This window comes from Cygnus olor, chromosome 3, assembly GCF_009769625.2.
Source record: "Cygnus olor isolate bCygOlo1 chromosome 3, bCygOlo1.pri.v2, whole genome shotgun sequence".
Taxonomy (NCBI): domain Eukaryota; kingdom Metazoa; phylum Chordata; class Aves; order Anseriformes; family Anatidae; genus Cygnus; species Cygnus olor.
Window position 1 is genome coordinate 75080865 of NC_049171.1, and position 19297 is coordinate 75100161.

A 19297-nucleotide genomic window follows, 5' to 3' on the forward strand; every position below is an offset into this window, starting at 1 on the left:
GCATATGTGCAAGAAAGGCATTAGCCTGATCTGAGGCCACTTTGCTCAGCTGCATCAGGCCACTGTGCCCCATGCTGCCTTGGAAACTATGGCCAAAAACAGGACTCCAGCATATTTTATTCAACAGACTGTTTGCATTTTGCACCCTTAGCTGGCTGCCATGAAGCTGGTTACTAATGCAACCTTGTTTGAGGGGAACATCTGCTATTCTGTTTCAAGCTCTCCCCTAAAGACTGGCATTGAACTACAGAGTGGCTTTTGTAGATGAACGTGCACAGCATACTGAACAACTGCTACTCATGACTGCTAATATTGAATAAGTGGTTGAATCAGATGTTAACAAGTAAACAACAGACTTTTTCCCTGCCATATCAGTAATGGCATGTAGTTTCAAACACAAGGACTGCATATACCCTCTTCAGAAGCAGAAACAAGCACTCTGAAATCTAATGGGAGAACTTATAAAACACTAATGACAGGCTGCCCCTGAGCCACCTACATAGCTTGTGTAAAGTTTCCATGGTGGACTTCTCCATTTTCTTCATGGTATTGGCAATAAAAATCTCAATTTACAAAACTGAATCCATGTTTTCTAGCCAAAAGAAGATGTTGACAACAAAAATAGAATGTTTACAACACATTTTGAAAACATTAACATTCCACAACTTTGATGTGTTTTCTCAATTTCATTTCCCTATCAGCTGATAGAAGGGCATTGTTTAGGACAGTTTAATACAAAATGTTGAATAATCATAAATGTTGTAAAAATGAAGTTTTGAATGCTGTGCATGAGATATTGGCAATACTTTACTTTCCATTTCTTCCTAACAAAAACTGTGTACATGGTGGACAGAAGAGTAAAATCTGAAAAAAAAACTTTACTCATTTAACCATGTTTCTTGTTCAAGGTCCACTGAGACAGACAGGCATTACTTGATTCAGAAAATGCTCTCCAGGCAAGCTCTTTCCCAAAGTGGTTTAAAGTAAAATAATTTCTTAGAAATGTCTTACCTCCTTTTAAACTAAGTGCATAACCCTCACATAGGTTTGTTCCCTTCTCCTTAACCCCTCCATCCTATATTGTCACCTCTTCCGGTGCAATACAAAAATCAGATTGTAAGCTTTCCAACAGACTTGGACAAGCATCAGCTGTACCTTATTGTGCACTGAAATAACAAAAGCCACTAGCAAATACCAATTTTTTAATGGAGCACTTAGATGAGGACAGACGCACACCTGTCTAGAGTAAACAACATTATCATCTGCAACAGTTGACCATTTGCCCCCATCAAAAGATGTTCAGCATTAGGGAGGACAATAGCAACAAGCACTCTGCTCAGAAACTAGGGAAAATCACAGGTTTGTTAGCCTGGATTTACACAAGTGGAATACAAACACAGCTGCATATAACCATCTCCAGGAGCAGGGCCTGTCTTTGAATCAAGTGGATTGCTTTCTGCACTTGAATTTTTTTCATTACAGTCAGATGCTAAGTTGAAGAGTTTAGCTGCAACTTGTAAGAGAACAAGGTTATTTAAAACGTTCTTCTGATGTAAAATTGATAGCACATATGTTAAGCCAGGAGGCCACTATGGGTGCCTTAGTCCAATGTTAAACAGAAAGGCAAAGACCAAAATAAAGAGCTTTCTTCTTAGGTTTACCCCCATTTTCTCCTCTATTTTTTTTTTCTTTATCAGCAAATCTCTTGCTAGCATCTTCAGCTACTTTACACAACTTTTTATGTCATTTGATAAATATTGCAGCCTATTATTTCAGTTTTTAGGGTAATAATAATATCTTGTCAAAAATCAGAGACAGCAGAAAACCTTTGAACTTCCAGAGAAAAATAAAGTTTTAACAACAGTTTTTTTTTTTCTCCTTTTTTCCTCCTGTTACTGCTGTTGCACATTTCCTTCATCTATGGAGGGGAAATTTTCATAACTGGATATTGTCCCACAGCCCCGCCCCCCCAAGCACGTAGTTCTCTCCCAAACATCAGCATATTCTCAATTCTACTCTGTAAGGTGCTTCAGACAAACCAATACTAGACATTCAATTTCCAGTGTACAATTCTCCCTATTCAAAATATTACTTTGGGAAGCATAAATAGGTGCAAGGACATGGCAATTCACAGGTCTTCAAAAATCAATGCACTTTTACTTTTTTAATGCTTTCATGAATGGCTTATTTTTCTCTGCACAACCATGCACCTTCCATCATTTTGTGTTCTTGAAAAAGAACTACTATTCCCTGAAGCAGTATCAAAAAAGTTACGTTTACACTTTTCTTGTCAGTTTTTTCTCCAATTACAATAGCTGCTAGATTTGTACTAAGATTAGTCTCTTTCCCAGCAGACTCAGAAGTGAGACACATCTGCATGTCCTCCCATGTTAAATAGCTGTTCTTTGGGGAGGCTGCAAGATCTCCTTGATTTTCAGAGCTGAACAACACATCCTGCTAAGCCCTCCGGAGAGTTTCCCCTTGGAAGTGTGCATTCATTTCCTTTTTTATTACAAAGATTAAGCAAAAGCTAGAATGTCTGTATCAGTTGTCTTATCCATTTCAACCTACATAAATGCACCCTTATTTTCTAGATTTACAGGTTTCTTATATTTGAGCAAGCAGTTGAGAAGGCTTTCTTTTTTTAATAAGGTTTTTTTTTTAAATCCTTCAAGAGAAGAGATAAGTTTGATCATCAAGCAAGAATAGAAGAGAATGAGATTCTATCAACATCCTGTCAAAAAAAGCCAAAACAGAAATAATGCCTCCGTTTTCCACAGAAAAAGTACAAACACCTTGCAGATAATATCCAAGAACTACACCAAATGAGTAGGCTCATAAGATCTTTCTTTTGGAAGCCTAGATTCACTTCCCATTTCTGTGGCTTGAACAGCTCACTAAAATATTTACACAGTTTTCATGAAGAAAGCTGCCAGTTAAATTCTAAACAATTTTGGGGAATAGTAATTTTCCTTCAGAAGACACTTTTTTAAAAAAAGAACCTCTACAAGCCAAGTGAGGCCTATTTCAAGTGATGTCAAATGATGGATTGAGAAAAGGCAGAAAAATATTCACTTTCAACAAGAAATATATCCTGTAGGATTATTATTATTTTTTTTAACGTGACAGTTTTGTATAAGGGAGAAATGTATTGCAGCATAATGGGAAAAAAAAAAAAAAAAACAAGACACACACACCAAGGTAACTCCAAATTCCTGAGAAAGAGATAAGTGAAAAGCCACATTAAAGTCCATTCTTTACTTCTGTTATTAACTACAGCAGTCAGAAAAAAAAAATTTAATCACATAGCTTCTACTACATTTTAATTCTCCAATATCTGAACTGAAAAGCTCCTAGAAAAGCAAACAAGACTTGAATAGGAAGTTTAAAAGAAACCAAACCACAGTTCAAGGAAAAAAAAAAAGTACTGTATTTCTACAAAAAAATCCAAAAATTTGATTCTACTATTGTAATGTAGAAGAGCTCTAAAAGTTACTTTTAAGACTCACTTTCTAACTATCAAAGGTGTATTATGATTTGCCTTTCCTTCAAGGCAAACTTTAAAACTTAAAGGCAAGTAGCAGGGTAGCATCCTTGTTTTCAATTCAAGGAATAAAAGTAAGTACTTGTAACCTTCTGTCCCCTAACCCTAATCTGCACCCCAGTCCACAGACTTCTCAGAGATCTCGGTGAACAGATATCTACATGAAAAGGGCTTAACTGCTTCATCTGGGAATGGACTATTACAAAATCTCATTTAACTATCAGCAGTAATTCAGATGAAAAAGGGCACATCCTGGATTAGAGCTAATAAAGTAATAGTCTTATGTTTCTATAGAGCACATTCTCCTTTTACATGCACCTCAGCCTTGCTCTTTTCAGGCTGTTTGTCTGACACAGGTCTTCCTCAGGACTCTGCTTATTGCACGTGAGACAGAAAACAAGCCTCTGACTCCAATGGAGTATCACTGGAGATATAATACAGACCTCGTAGCCACATCTTGTCTTTCTTCACCTCAGAAGGTATCTTTCAGAAACCAGCCCAATTTTAGAAATAAAGCAGTTAAAACTACACAGTACATTCTTAGCAAGAACTAAATCCTCACTTATATGCTAAGTTACAAGCATACATGCACCTTCTTTGCATGACTCATACCTACCTTTATATAGTAGCACCAGAAGTAATTAAGATTTATGCCAAGATCACAGTTTTTACATCCTGAGGTTCAAAACAGAAAACTTGTGCATTTCTACCTTTTGAAAGTAATTGCTGAAGGCCAGCAGTGGCTGGTGGAATAAGATTCTGTATCCCCCTGGAAAACTACAAAAGATGGCATGTGTAAGTGCTAATACTTACGGGACTCAGTACAGCAAGCAAGTAAATATGGCTGCACATGAACTGCAAGACCACAAAGATCATATAGGGTGTACCTACTGCACAGACACTTGGTGCCTATATTCAAAGGAATGCAGTTAAAGAAATGGAAGACCACATGAATTCAAATGAAAAGGGAAAGACATATCACGCTGGCAAAACGGGGAGATAATATTAACTTGGCGTGAACAACACTGAAGAGTACTGGAACAGCTACCTACAGGAAGGATAACTTGTGCCTGCAGCAGAAGGTGCACAGCATGTGCACTTTGCTGTTAGCTACAGTGCTGAATCCTGGATACAGCCAAAAGAAATGTGAAATCACTTGAAAACAAGCTAGGAATGCAGGAATCACGCTAGAGGACAGGAGACAACCTGAGAATTTAGAACAGAAAGGGGATAAAGTCATTTAGGTGAAGAAAAAGGAGTTCCATTTTCCAAGTTACATCCTTTGGATGTAAAGTAAGAAGGCATTGCAATAGACCTGACAGAAATCACCATGTTCAGTCAATAATGAATCCTTAAGGGGAAACGTGAAAAAACAGTAGTTTAAGATAGTGCCTTAGGTTCAGCTGGGGGGACACAGAGCACAGCCTTGAATCAGCTGACCCAGACCCTCCTTCTAAAATAAGGTATTTGTTACTTGAAAAGTTTTAGCATTTGCACCAGCACACAGAGTTCAGGGATGTATTTCAGAGTACAGGGATGTATTTTTCAAGTGCCAATGGCAAGCATTAAGACTTGCTTCTGACAAAAGCAGAGAGATGTTTAAGGCGAGTCCTTTCATGAGCTGACAGGGAACAAGTTCTGCAATCTCTTCAGACACCCTGTAGTGCCAAGCAATGTGTTAATAAAGAAGCAGGGAGAGAAAGCTGTGATCTACTGAAGCCCACCCCTGCATTTTAATCCTTGCCCACACATTGGGAGCACCAGCTGCACAGCACAAAGACCCATGGGGCTGTGGAGGCCCTTCCATAGCAGCAAGGCTGTATGCTTCCTGCGCCAGTCCCTGCTCAGCCCTGCCATGGTACCAACGTGCCATCAGCCACCTCATGCCCTGCTGTGCACTGGGGAGGGACACCCCCACAGAGGGCAAGTGTGGGGAGAGCAGTTCCTGTCACTTTAACACACGCCTACACAAGACAAAGGCTAGCACGCATGTGGTCACATGTTTATATATAAGCAATCACTTTGTTGGTTTTCTTTTGTCTTACCTTACAGTGGTGTAAGATATCATCTTTACCTACCAATGAGGTAATAGATTACAAGACAATTAATAGATTAACTAGGCTAATGACTGTAAGTAAACTAGCATCACTTTTAGAGCTGAGCATCAAAATGCCTATTTCTTCACTCTGCCAGTACTGCTTCCCACCTTGGAGCCACGAGCAGCACCCCTCAGCCAGGCCCCACTCCACCACGTTCCCGATCTTACTGCAATGAGAGCATGCCAGCACAGTCACCTGCCACAGCACACACACAAGCCTCAGGAGATGGATCGAGAGGTGGATTCTCAGACAGAGAGAAAAAAGGGCTGTCTACTGAGACAACATCCACACCCAGCACAGCAGGGTCCATCTCTCCCCAGCACTCGAGGAGATGGTGGTGGTTCATGGCCAGGGAAGATGCCTTTGCCCTGCCTCACAGAGCTAGCAAGGGGTGCGGTGCAGTCACGGCAGGCTGAAAGTAGAGACTTCCTGGTAGCAGTTACAATCTCCAGCGTGTTTTCTCCGCCAAAAACGCTAAACTCAGAGCACTGCCAAGGTCTGTCTCAGAAGACACCATTAGGCTCCACACAACAATTTTATCAAAGGTCAACAGGTACATCTAATAGATGGGAACTTCCTGTCATGTCCACGGATCCTCCTGCATCGTTGTCAGGTTGTTTTTCTTGTTTGTTTAGAAGACATCAGAAGAAAGAAGCCTGACAGTAAGGAACCATGAATCAGCCCCATTGACCCTTTGGGCTCAGGAAAGCATAGCTGTTATTCGGTTTTCTTAACTCTTATCAGAAATTCAGGGGAGTTTTCACATTACATGTAAATCTGTTTCACATAACTACTACAGTTCCATCCAAACCTTCCATTATGAGCATCAGAACAGTTTAAAAGCAATCTATTTTTCTTCCCCTAAGGTACAGGTATAAGTACCTTGTTCATATGCATCCCCATTGTTCTTAAACCTTGAAGTGATTGCCATATCACGCATAGAAAATAGAATACCAGGAACTCCACCCAGACTCACATTCACCACATACAATAAATTCTTGACTGGGCCTCATCTTCACTCGCTTGACACCTGTGATCCAGTTACACAACCTGCGGATAACTGTAGGTGTTCCACTGACTGCAATGGAAGCACTGACAGAGGTGTGCGTGTATGGAGGTGTTTTTGAATTGTCCTCATATAACTGGCCACAGCATTACTAAAGACACTCAAGTTGAAAAAAGAAAACACAAAAAGGGCATAGCTCCTCAACAGCTGAGTTGTCTTCTCCTTCAGCATGGTGGCTCCCACACCACCTTCATGAACATCAGTTTCTGGGGAATTTGCTGACATCCCCACCACAGAATTATGCTTCAGTTGCTCCAATTTCTGATGAATCAAGCCTACTTAGACCGAAATCTTCTATGTCTGCCCTGGGCTTAATTCTTTTTCAAACTTTCAAGCTTGACTGGTTCAACTGTTTCTGAGCAAGGTGAGAAAAAAATGTATTGCTTAGTTCAGAAACAAACTCTTTCCCACTTCCCTCAACTAAAATACTCCTTTGCAACCCCGACACCAATACAGAGGACAGGAATTTGTACAAGTCTTCTTGCATGGAGATAGAATTGAATACAATCCTGAAAAATTGTCTCCCAGTATTCCTTTTTGAAAATAATCAAGGAATTTAAGTGCAAAAAATACTTCATAAAAAATAAGGTTGAGTATTATAAGTGGATACCATTTGGGGTTGTAACATGCAAAAATTGTGTAGTATTTACATAATTAAATGTCAGTATTAACATACATAGCCCAATGATAACCATTATTAAACTCAATATGGTTTGACTGCTTTTAAGAACTTGTGCCTTGACCTGAAGGAAGATTCCAGCTTTTGTCAGTCTCCTTCATTCCACATAGATGCTTACAGCAAACTAAACACAGTGCTTAGGTTACAGAAAGAAATGTCTTCAAAAGCATATCTCTCTTCTTAATGTCTTGTGAAATTTAGACTTGCATGCATTACAAAGCTTCCCCTACAATCTTTCAAAAATAGACTACTAACAAACACACAGCTGCATCCTCTGTCAGTCATAACATGGGAGCCAAAACCTCACAGAGTCCCAACTGTTACCTGTCTAGGAGATATTCCCAGTGTCACACATGCAATCACAGAATGTGTCTTTTTTTTTTTTTTTTTTTTAAATGTGCGGGAAGGAATACAAGAGTGAGAGGCCTGGGCTGCTCCTGCTTGCAACTTTTCCTTTTAAGCCCGGCCAAAAATATGTACAGCAACTTCTGCTTTTCTTTCCCCAGAGAACAGTTGCTTCAAGGGTTAGTTTGAGAATGATTTCTCTGTATGCAATCACTTGCTCAAATAGGCATCCACAGCCATTACTAGTTGTGGACTTTGGAGGATCTAAGTTATAATAAGTACATATTTCTTGGAATACAATTTTCAGCAAGGTTCCTTGCAAAGGCATCTACGGACTTGCAGTCAAATACTACATGTTCAAGGGATTACAGTCATTCCCTAGCACCAATTTACAACTGGAAGACAATACAGCATTGGGGTCAAATCTCAACATAGACAAAGCAGGTGGTTGCCTATAGAAGCAGACAGCTGTATGTAGCAGATCAGTCAGGTTCTCTTATCTTGCCTGTACCAGAGCCCTGCAAAGAGCCAACTGGATGCTATTGCAAAGCACAGGGTACAGAGTGCAGGCGAGCAGCTGGTCCCATGTACGCAGAAGAAATGAACAGAGCCCTCCCCAGCAGGGCCTATCCCTAGAGTCCCCTGGCAGCTGCAGCAGTAACGCAAGCCCATCTTTCCAGAGCTCTGCCTCTGATCTGGTGCCCCAGCTCCAACCTATTCTCCATGCCCTGCCACTCAGGGAATAAGCCAGGATTGCCTTGCCACAGGTGTTTGTACTGGGACTCACCTACTATCCTCCCACCTGATCAGCAGCCTTACTGGCACCAGACCACAACAGCTGTTTGAGGCAGCCCTAAGCTAAAATGAACAGAAAGCCTTCTTTTCCTTACCTTGCCTTGATATCGTCCCTATAACTGTCAAGCTGAAGTCATTCCGCCTTTTTGCCTTAGTCTTCACAACAGTAAAATGAAGATTCATTAGTATTTACTGCTGAGGTTAACGAAGTCAACAATGGCCACGATGGGCCAGCATCATATGCAAAATCAGAGGCCTCGTGAACCAGACCTGTGGTTCTTTGCAGACTGAGCTGAGAAGGCTGGTTCCAGCTGACAATTCTGAGCATCAGGTATATGGAAAGCCCTCCATACACCCACACCTATTAGTAGGTTGTTTAGAGAATAAAATAAGAGAAACCAAGTCATTCATTCAAAACAGGCCTACAGATGCCTTCCACACGCTCCAACATATTTGGAGAAGTCTATCCCCTTCTTTCTGCAAGTTTTGTCCCAGCATGACAAAAGCAGACTATTTGCTGGATCATACACCTTTCAATACATTAAACACAGAAGCCCTGCAATAGTCACATAGTATTATTTAAGTCAACCCACATTCCTGAATAGTGACTAGTGCCACCACTGAGGACAGGAACTGTGATACTGAATATTACAAGGGGTGTGTGGGGGTAGATGACTTGAAAATGCTGGTGTCACCTCAGTTCCCCCATTCTGAAGGGTTCCGACCTAAACTACACAGGCAACATCTACAAAAAATAGCAGTCCCTAGGCTCAGCACGCTGCTCAGATCCCCCAGAACACAGACTGCTTTACAAGAGACAGCAAGCATGCCTATGACAAAGAAAACTATTATAGACATGTAGAAATATATTGCTTTGTATAAAAATACCAAAAATCATAAAGATTACAAAAATACCTTGCCCACGTATATGACTTGCATGTGTGTGAGCATACAGAAAGACATCTAAAAGGTCCGTCCTATCTGATTCTTTTGGAGCTATGCATCCTTTCATGCTTCTCTCCTTTGCATCAGTGACTCAGTCATATGTTCCCTAAGGACAGAAACTTTTGTTGATAGTGATGGGGAAGGCAGAGATATTTGCCACAAGCTACAAGAGATAATCTGTCAATACTGCAGTTGTTACCAATTCATTTTTCACAACACAGCAAAAACAACTCAGTTTTGATGCTACAAACATGCATTTACATAAATCATACAATCAGCATTTACAGCACCAGATTGCTGTACGAGCGCATCAGTTGGTCTTAATTTGTTTTGCTTACGTGCTTTTCGCCTATTAGCAGAGATTACATTTTGCTCTTAAACAGTGGAACTCGAAATTACCTGTTTTTAATAAAACCTATTTTTCTGCTAAAAAGCAATTCAAATCAAAATGTTTTCCACTAGCTTTTTATTTTCCTACTGACTTATTTACTGAACTATAGTTAGTTACTACAAGTAATGACTTTCATATCCTTTCCGTAAATCAAGCAGCTTACGTAATGTTGTATTTTCTATGCATGCCAGTTTCATGACATGTCCTGATTCAATGGTTTATATGACAGTATAGCAGGAACACCTCTTTGCCACTGCATGTTTGTTTTGGACAAAGCTCTCTCGGAAGAACCTCTGAACTGTAGAAATAAATTTACGTGGAAGAACATTTGCACTTCAAAAAACAAACATTAAATAGCTGTCCTTTCTTTGAAAAGGAAAACAACCCTTTCAGATTTGAATAGACAACAAGGATGTTAAACGTACTGGTACCAATCAATTTTTGCTGGTAAACAAGGTTATTATTGTTGTTTATAAAAGACGACAACATGTTCAACAAAACTGCCTTCTAAAGTCCTGTCGTTTATGCTCCCAGATGTTGTGGACTATGCTGGATTTGCACAGGTGTAAAGACCCTAGGTTGAGACTTTTATATGGTAAGTACAAAAAACAGATTCACATTTCAGAAATAAATGTGAGCTTTCAGATGTATTAAACAAGAGCCCTGACACCTTGTAAACTGAACATATCTGATACATAACCAATGAATAATATTGTGAGCTTAAAACACTATACTAATTTTCAGTCAAGGCATACTTTCCAAAGCAAACTCTTACACTGTAAAAGCTCTCACACACAGCTGTTAAAAGGCTTGCTTCTGAAAACCCTCACAAAGAGAATCACTGACTTATGTAAGGGCTAGTTTATGTAAGGGCTAGTGGTGCCTATATGATTAGTAAGGTAAGTCTGAACTTCTGCTTCCGCATATAAGGCTGAAGAGTAAGCTCTGAAGGAATCTTTCGTTGCTGTAATCAAATTTGTTATCATTATTCAGTAGATATTTTTTCCAGGAAAACACAGGACCATCCTAAGACCTACTTACTTATTTTAAGGAACTTGTCTATTTGGGGCATCCTTTTGTGTGCAGAGTTACAAGCATGTTCTTTTAGCTATTTAAGCACACAGACATCTGAACAATTATCATGTAGGCAAACATTCAGGTAGACTGTTGTATGGTTATAGTCAAAAAATGGGAGCTACAGGTCCTTTCCAAAACTTTCTTCAGAGAGATATCTCTGTGGCAGTGGCCATGTAAATGAAGGAAAATCATCAGCTGAATCACAACACCTCTAACCAAGGGACCCAAGTTTGAAAACATCTGTTAAAAAGTAATCATAGGTGAAAAAAGGAGTATCCATTAATTCTTTCCAACCATCACTCAAAGATAAGAACAGTTCACCTAGTTGATCTTCCAATTATTTGAGATTACTCCCCACCACCTATACAAGTATACAAGTGAGAGGGGAACAAAACTCTCAACACTAACTAGCTATAGTCTAATCATGTAACCTGGGATCACATAGCCTGTTGATCCCATGACTTAAACCAAAGCCCAAGACCAGAACTCAGTCTGAATCACGTTTGTCTTCATATGCTCGTGCATCCACTTCAGTCAAAGGTATGCACACATAGTAGAGGACAGGATCTACCCACTTGTTTTGTGGTGCCTCCCTTTCCCAACATTTATAAAAAGGCCCCTACAAACTGAATCAGCTTACAACTTCTGGAAGGATCACAGATGTTTTCAAGAGTTTTGTTCCAGACATTACCACAAATCAAAATGTAGTTTGTTGAAAATTCCCCATCCACCTCCAGGGAAATAACATGAACCATCAACACAGGCAAGTATGTGAATCCTATTCAACATCTCTGTTGTGCGGTACCACACAGACGTCTTTTCACAATAGAACAAGTTGCTATGGGACTCCCAAGACTACGGCTGCCCTACTGCTATTTGAATGTTAAATTACACTCATTTCCTTCTTGGTTAAACCCACCTTCACTTTATCACTTCAAACCACTGGCTCAGCAATGAAATCGGATTTTCAGCAACTACTCTAAATTCAAGTTTAGCATAATTCATCATCCTCTTTCATTATTACATACATTAATCAACTGGGGACTTCTAGTCCTACGTGCAAGAATATAACAGAATATCAAGTTATATCACAGTAAAATTATGGTCATTTGATCAGGAATTGCCAGCAGTAAGAAGTATATACTCTAGCAAAAGGGAAAGTGATTTTCACTTGGCATAAGGAATCTCAAGAGGACAGTTCAATTGCGTGACTGTGATGTCAGTGTTTAAATCAAGCAGTAAAATCAGTGTTGAAAATCAAGCAGTACAACCAACCATCTGCATCTTTGGAAGTGCCAAAATTAGCAAGCCGTATGCCAGATCCTAACTTGCACTAGAACGTGACCACTGTCTTCCCTTATAGCCAAATTGAATATTTTTAACTAAAACCATTTTAATGGGGTATATTCTATTACAGATATCAGTATGAAATAGCTTACATGTGAAATTATACTATGTGGTGAAAGCGTAGGACTCCAGTTCACTATAATTGAGAGTCCCATACTATTACCAGTATAACCCTACTGAATAAACAGACCGTTAGAGGTTTATCAGGAATGCAAACTGTGCATATAAGTAGCCAAGAGGAGAAGGGGGGGAGGTTATGACACAGTACATGTCTTTTCATAACTAGGGGATAGTGCTTAGATAGTGTTTATACATAGCCTTAACAGGATCCATAGATAATGGAGACAAAAAATGCTATTTAGATTGCCAGTCACCATAGCACTTAATACCTCGCTAGGTATAGTGCTGAATAGCAAGGCATAATCTAGAAGTAGCTTTAAACTAAAGCCCAGGTAGTTCTGAACACAGCTCTGTTTGAAAGCATAATGTGCTTTCCATAGGGTCTCTCCGTATCACTGAGCTACGTGGGCATAGTTGAAAACAGAAGTGTACAACAAATTTTGAAAAAATATACATCTGCTTTTAATTTGAACTTTTTCTCCCCTCCCCAACCCCCAAATAAGCACCAGTCAATAAGCAGCATTCCTTTTACACTGCAAACAAAACTTGTAGAGAGCACTAAAATTCAACGTGACAGATTCAGAACATATGGTGCCAGCAAGTCAAGCAACAGGGCTAAAAGGCAGCACAATGCAACAGGGAGACAGAAGCTGTAAGCTGCAACTGTAATCAAGTGAACCCATATAGCATGAGGTCCAAGCCTGGTTCTGATGACTTCCATCACATCCCAAACCACAAGCCAAGAAAAACATTACATCGAGAGGACAGTCTGAGACATATCAAGATAATGAAAATACAAGGCTGACTGCACAAGAACAATGCAATTGTCAAACTTTGTCATCAACCTAATCAAAGCAGGCAAAGCAGCAAGCAAAAAAAAAAAAGCATTTTACCTTTTTAAGGAAAAATTTCTGTAACTTCTTGTGAGGCAGCTTTATCATCTTTTTTTCAGCATTCAGAATCACAGTGCAGGTCAGACACCGCAAGCCCTTGAGCCATTCTGCAAGGGTTCGACACCTTTCCTCTTCTCTATTAACTTGCTGCAGCCAGCTTAGCTCAACGCGTCACCAGACGCCAGCCCAGCCCAGCAGCAGATTAAAAAAAGAGCTAGGCTGGATCTAATCTTTGACTCAAATCAGGAGCCGTACACAGACACCCTAGCTCCAGCAGAAGCCAGGCTGTGCTGGCAGCACAAGGAGGAAGGAAACAGGTACTAAGTCTGCAGATTTTCTGGGAAGAAAGGCAAAAGTTACAAAAAATGCTCATCCAGCGGCAAAAATTTACAGAAAAACAAAAGAGGCATTGAGGAGCTCGGTATCTGGCTGATCCTTTCAGACCCTGTGCTGGAGAAGAAAGGAGCTCAACATGCAGGACCACGAACCCTACCCAGCGCTGCCAGCACTTTGCCACCGCACACCTGCGAGTTGTGCACTGCCTGTGACTCAGCCCAGCACAGGAAGAGCCTGTCATTTGTTTGCTTTACAGCACTTGGAGATCTATTTTCTTGGAATGATTTTTAGACAACCTGTACAAAGAGGACTACAGGCAAAGGTGTTATATACAGGTACATGCAGAGGTATTTATAGAGCGTACAAATACCAGGTCTGATTCAATACCATAGGAACCAGAGACCACAGGCATTGCTGCTTCCCCTTTGGGAACCTGCCAGCAAAGTTCAGCTCCAGATTTGGATGCTGTGGGCTCACCAATGATGCTGCACCACCTGGGTCAGTGGTACCCTAAACCAGCAGGGTGCTGTAGGACAGCCTGATTTGAAACTCAGTGTCCACTTCCAGTTATACTGATGGGACAATCCCCATATTTAATAACTGAGAATACACTGAAACAAGTAGTTGAATCAGTTTAAAATAACTATTCCCATCTAACATGATCAAGCTGCCTCTGTGACCAGTACTATCTCCTCTGAAGTACTCTATGGGGGAAGTGAAACCTTTTCATACTGCATAATGGCATTAAAATATTAGACCCTCTAGCAAGGGCCTATATCCCTGAGCATCATCATCAGATAGAGCTGTAAGCCAATATAGCCAAGAAGAGCAGAACTGCATGCTGTAGCACAAATATAGAATCACAGAATGGTTTGGGTTGGAAGGGACCTTAAAGACCATCTAATTCCAACCCCCCCACCATGGGCAGAGACAACTTCCACTACAGCAGGTAGCACAAAACCCCAACCAATCTGACCTTAAACAACTGACCATGAGAAAACATGCAGACCCAGAATAATCACCAAGATAAACCAACAGCTGAAGGTGAGTGAGCACAATCTGATGAAAGCAGCATTTAGAAGGTAACATGGCTATCAATGCTCAGCCTGATGTTGGAGAGCCACGCAGGTAGGTTTTGAGTAGCACCCTGCACCAGGACCATACCCATAAAGAGAAAGCCAAGGAGAAGAATCCAGGTCCCTCTTTAAGAAATAGAACTGAGCAGTAAAACAGTGACTATTTTTCTGGTGTGTTATATGCATGGTACCTTTGGGTTTAATTTCGATAAAAAGAAGAAAGGAGCATTTCTTAGGAAAGCCTCATTATGCTTTATATAAAGCAGAGAAGAGTCCAAAATGCCTGTAGAAACAATGCAGTGAAAACACCATAAAAACTGTCCACATACGCAGCAGGAATATAAATTGGTGCTAGAGTTCCAATTTAGAATGGAATTAAGTTCCAAATTAAATGGGAAATCTAGTACCTTTCTCCATAGTTTCTCCTATAAAATGCTACATTTTTTTTTTGAATCTTGGAGCCCTTCAACATATATATGTATCTATGTAAGTTTGCAACCTCTGGGTATGTATTACCAAGAATGTTACTTTTAGTTTCAAACATCTACAATTCTCCAGAGTTTACATCAATTCTTAATATCTTGGCTTTCACCTAAAAGCTTACTACAGTCAAATAGCATTGGCTTAAAATTCCAGTTCTCCATAGAGCAACTATTTACCTGTACTTTTATTTTTGCACTCATGTCCATAAAGGTTGTAAGGTTTTCCTCAATATATATACACACACACATTAGAATACTTTAAAGAGACTTCATAAAAATAATTCAAAGAAAGAAAACTGCCTTCCTTTGAGATAAGGTGTCATCATCCCAGCATCTAGAATTAGCCAGTTCTTTAAAGAGTGCATCTCAAACTAAACAATTAGGTTTAAGCTGGAAATACCATAACAACAGTATTTTTACCTAATGCATAACCAGTTTTCAGAAAATAGCTGCATTAGAGAGAAGGTAAAGGTAGAATCTAAAGGTAGAATCTCATCTATAGTTCTGAATTTCTTGCTTCTTCTTGATGAAAAAAGCCACACTGAGGAGCACAGATACATACAAATTAAACTAAAAAATAACGTTATGTCTGAATATGTTCTGAATTCTCCTGTAGTTACTACGGTAGATAATTTCTTTTTATTAAATGTGATGGTCAGACCCAACACATACAGTCTCAGCTTATCCACAATCATTTCAGCTAGATGCATCACTTAATAAACAAACAAGATCTCCAAATCCTATGTACATAACATCTTTACATGCAGGCACTGCTGCGTGCCCTTTTGAGTCCGTGTGCTGTTTTATGCTACGGAGCCTCTATACAAGCAGTTTAAATGAAAGATACTTTACTCACTGATGAGAGCTTACCTCATCTTTCTGAAATAACCAGGGTAAGAAACACCTTTTAGTAAAGTGTTTTTTCATCTTTGTTGACGAACTACGCAGCTCTTAGCAGTCCTGCTCCCAACTGATCCTAGCTCCCATTAGAAAGACAGCATTTAGCACCCCAACAGAAGCCAGCTAGCTATAAGCAAAGCTTGCAAGACTGAAGGAAAAAAAAAAAATGTATTCCGCAGTTCTATTTAGTTTAGAATATAGAACATCCAGGACAGTTTTTAATATAAGCAACAAATATGGCTCAGATTTTACTGAAAGTGTAGTGTTACTCTGGACTGGAACCAAGGGTAGAGAGGTAGATGGTGCTAAAGATTTTTTCTGTCCCTATTTTTAAAGTTACCCTTCTACATACCTTTGTAACTCAAACCTGAAAAGACAAAACATCTTACTGTTTTAGCTCAGAGTAGTACAAATGAAGTGTGAGGAAAGCGCAAATTGGAAAAAAAAGTATGCAAATTATTTTATCAATATTTCTAACTAAATGTCAACCCCTGTAGTGGAAAGTCATCCATTTTTAACCTTGTCCTGTTTTTATTCAAATTCACAAAATGTCAGGAGAATTGGTTAATACAAGCCTGTTTCTTCCCTGGCTCGCTCATCCCTGACAAATCAATTAATAAACATTAGACTGAGTTTGAAAATATTTGTGTTTAGAAGTGGGTAGCATGACAGCTATGGCCGTGCATGCTGCCACTTGCGTCAAAAGGTCTTCCCTCATGGTGCTATTGATCCACATGCTCAAAACAACAAAACTAGACCTTTTGTCACATTTCCCCTTTCAATTTTTTAAGGTCAATACACAGAAAGAGGTGAATTCTTTCCTTTATGGGGGGAAAAAAAAAATAAAGATTCTTACCCTCAGGACAACTGACTAGTATAAATCTGTTCAAGATAATGGAAGTTGCACAGCAAATGAACTGCTGATGTTGTTATCTTACCAATGATTGCTAGATTAGAGCAAGTAGGATGCCAGCATGACTGTTTTCAGGCATTTTGAAATAGGCATTTAAAAACAGACTCACTATATTTGATCTGGAAGATTTCATTGCAGGAACTTTTTTCAGTTCCCACTTCTCAAAAAATCTGGAAGTATGACATTCTTCCCTTTTCCTTCCTCTGCCCTGAGGCATGAATTCCAGCTCCTCCAGAGCCACCCTGAGGGAGCAATGAGGAAGGAGAAGCAGCAGACACCACCTGTGTTCTGGGTAGCACTACACACCTGGTAGCAAATCAAGTGTTAACTTTGAAAAGCAGAGCTCCTCTCAACCCCCAAAGTAGTTGGTGCTAGATCCACAGTGTTTGGGGCTTGGTGGTGCCTGTTACAGGCAAAAGCATTCAGATATGATTTTTCCCCCATTGTTCTAACCAGCAAGCATCACTACCTGACAGATCCTGCACAAGTCTCTGAAACAGCTCTCAAGCAAGCCACCTTCCCCTCGTACATTCCCAGTTTCCTGAGTGTCCAATATGGACTGCGGTTTTGTACACAATAGAAGAAATGAAGAAAGAGTGGGTCCCACAAAAGGAGCTCCTGTTTCCCTACTGCCCTACGGATCCAGGGGTAACCTTTTGGGATGTTCTCAATCAAGAAATAGCTGCATGATCTTCACACCCAGAAGAGTTAACATTGCAAGTAAAAAGAAAAAGAAAAAGCAGCATAGCCTGTAGAACTTCTAGATGAAGTTTTGTGCAGTGAAATGAAAACTCCTTAAAAAGGAGAAGCATATTTCTTGAAATTTCTTATACTCAAAAACTTATGGAATCATGGTCAAGGTTTTAAGGGTTTTATTCTGCCTTCAAAAGAAAAAAAGAAATAATGACAGTAATTTAGCCCAAAACGAGTTGCGTTGAAAGCACCTGGTGCAAGGGGACACCACAAAACACTCAGAAATACAACGTTAAACCATGACCTTACCATAGGCACACTGGTTCTGACCTCAGACACAAAGCTTGGCACAAAGGTTTCTCTTTTCAAATTCAAGTTTTAGGTATAAGTTGTACCATGTCATCTGGAAGGGATTGCAGGGGGAAAAAAAAAAAATGGGAAAAAGGGAAGCCTTCAGAAATGTTTTTCATTAAGTCCTTCTGAACACAAATAAATGCAAAAAAAAAAGCAAAACTTCTGAAGAAGGTATAACTGATCACTCAAGTTCTGGCTGCAAACTGGAACTGCACAGGGTTTCTATGCTCTGAGCTGTTTTTTCATGTCTTTGTGGTAGACATAATATAGAGACAAATCTGGAATATGCCCTGTCAGTAAGTTGTTGTTGGGCTACAAACTCTTCCAGCAGCTGTAGAAAGTCAGATTTTGACCACATTTTTCAGCTTCTCCTGACTTTGACAGTAGGCAGAATAGATCCAAGTGAATAATCCAAGTGCTTAAATTGGTATGAGAGTAGGTTAGTTTTTATACCATATACTGTTCTTACTACAATAATCACTGTAAGGATGAATTCACACTGTAAATTAATTCCTTATCATGAAGTGGGAAAGCCTATTCGCCAACAGTAAATGCCTTATATATTCTGACTTGCATCTCAGCACGTATTTAGTGTGTTCTAACAAGCATTTACTTCTTGTACATCTTTTTGGACAGCCTAGTTACTCTAAGAATACAGATGATCTAAATGCAGACTTTTTCAGAGCTACAGTAACAATTTATTCTATCCATGACCTTTATGCCTTGCTCATAGCTGTAGAGCACATCAAAACAGATAATTAATGCATAGTCTTGGCCATAGACTTCAGAGAAGAGCAAGAGAGCCCACAGCTGGAAATACGTCGCATCTTCCCTTCAGGAAAAAAAAAAAAAATCACTTAATTCTATTCTCTTCATTTATTAGAGTCCATCTGAATCTACCTGTAATTCAATGTTACAAGCAATTTTTGCACACTTTGGATGCCTGTACAGAAAACAAGAAAGTTTTAAACTGCCTCTAATTTGGTGATTTTCACTGATCAGTACATACTCAACAGAACAAAGCAAAACAGAACTGCCTCTTATTTTTTTCTCACCTTCAACAAAAGGGATCTAATATTCTTCCCATTTTCTCATACAAATTCCTGTCCATTCCTCTAATCATATTCACCACCTGTTTGGTCTCAAAAATCACGTTCCACTAGGTTTCTCAAAGGTGAAATTAGGGGAACTAGGGGAAATTAGGATTTCAAATGAGGAGAAACCAGCACAGTTACACAGCTC

The 19297-nt window shown here is 39.7% G+C and overlaps 1 protein-coding gene across 2 annotated transcripts in view; it reads right to left on the reverse strand.

The window, feature by feature from the left end:
* RPS6KA2 (ribosomal protein S6 kinase A2) overlaps window positions 1-19297 on the reverse strand; it is a 295053-nt gene that overhangs the window by 254560 nt on the left and 21196 nt on the right. Inside the window, exon 1 of one of the 2 annotated variants that reach the window (XM_040554041.1) lies at window positions 13302-13428. The exons of the other annotated variant lie outside the window; for it this stretch is intronic. Coding sequence (XP_040409975.1) covers window positions 13302-13349 — 48 coding nt within the window. The 5' untranslated portion in view covers window positions 13350-13428. Of the gene's footprint in view, window positions 1-13301; window positions 13429-19297 lie in introns of those variants that run through there. 2 annotated transcript variants of the gene reach the window in all.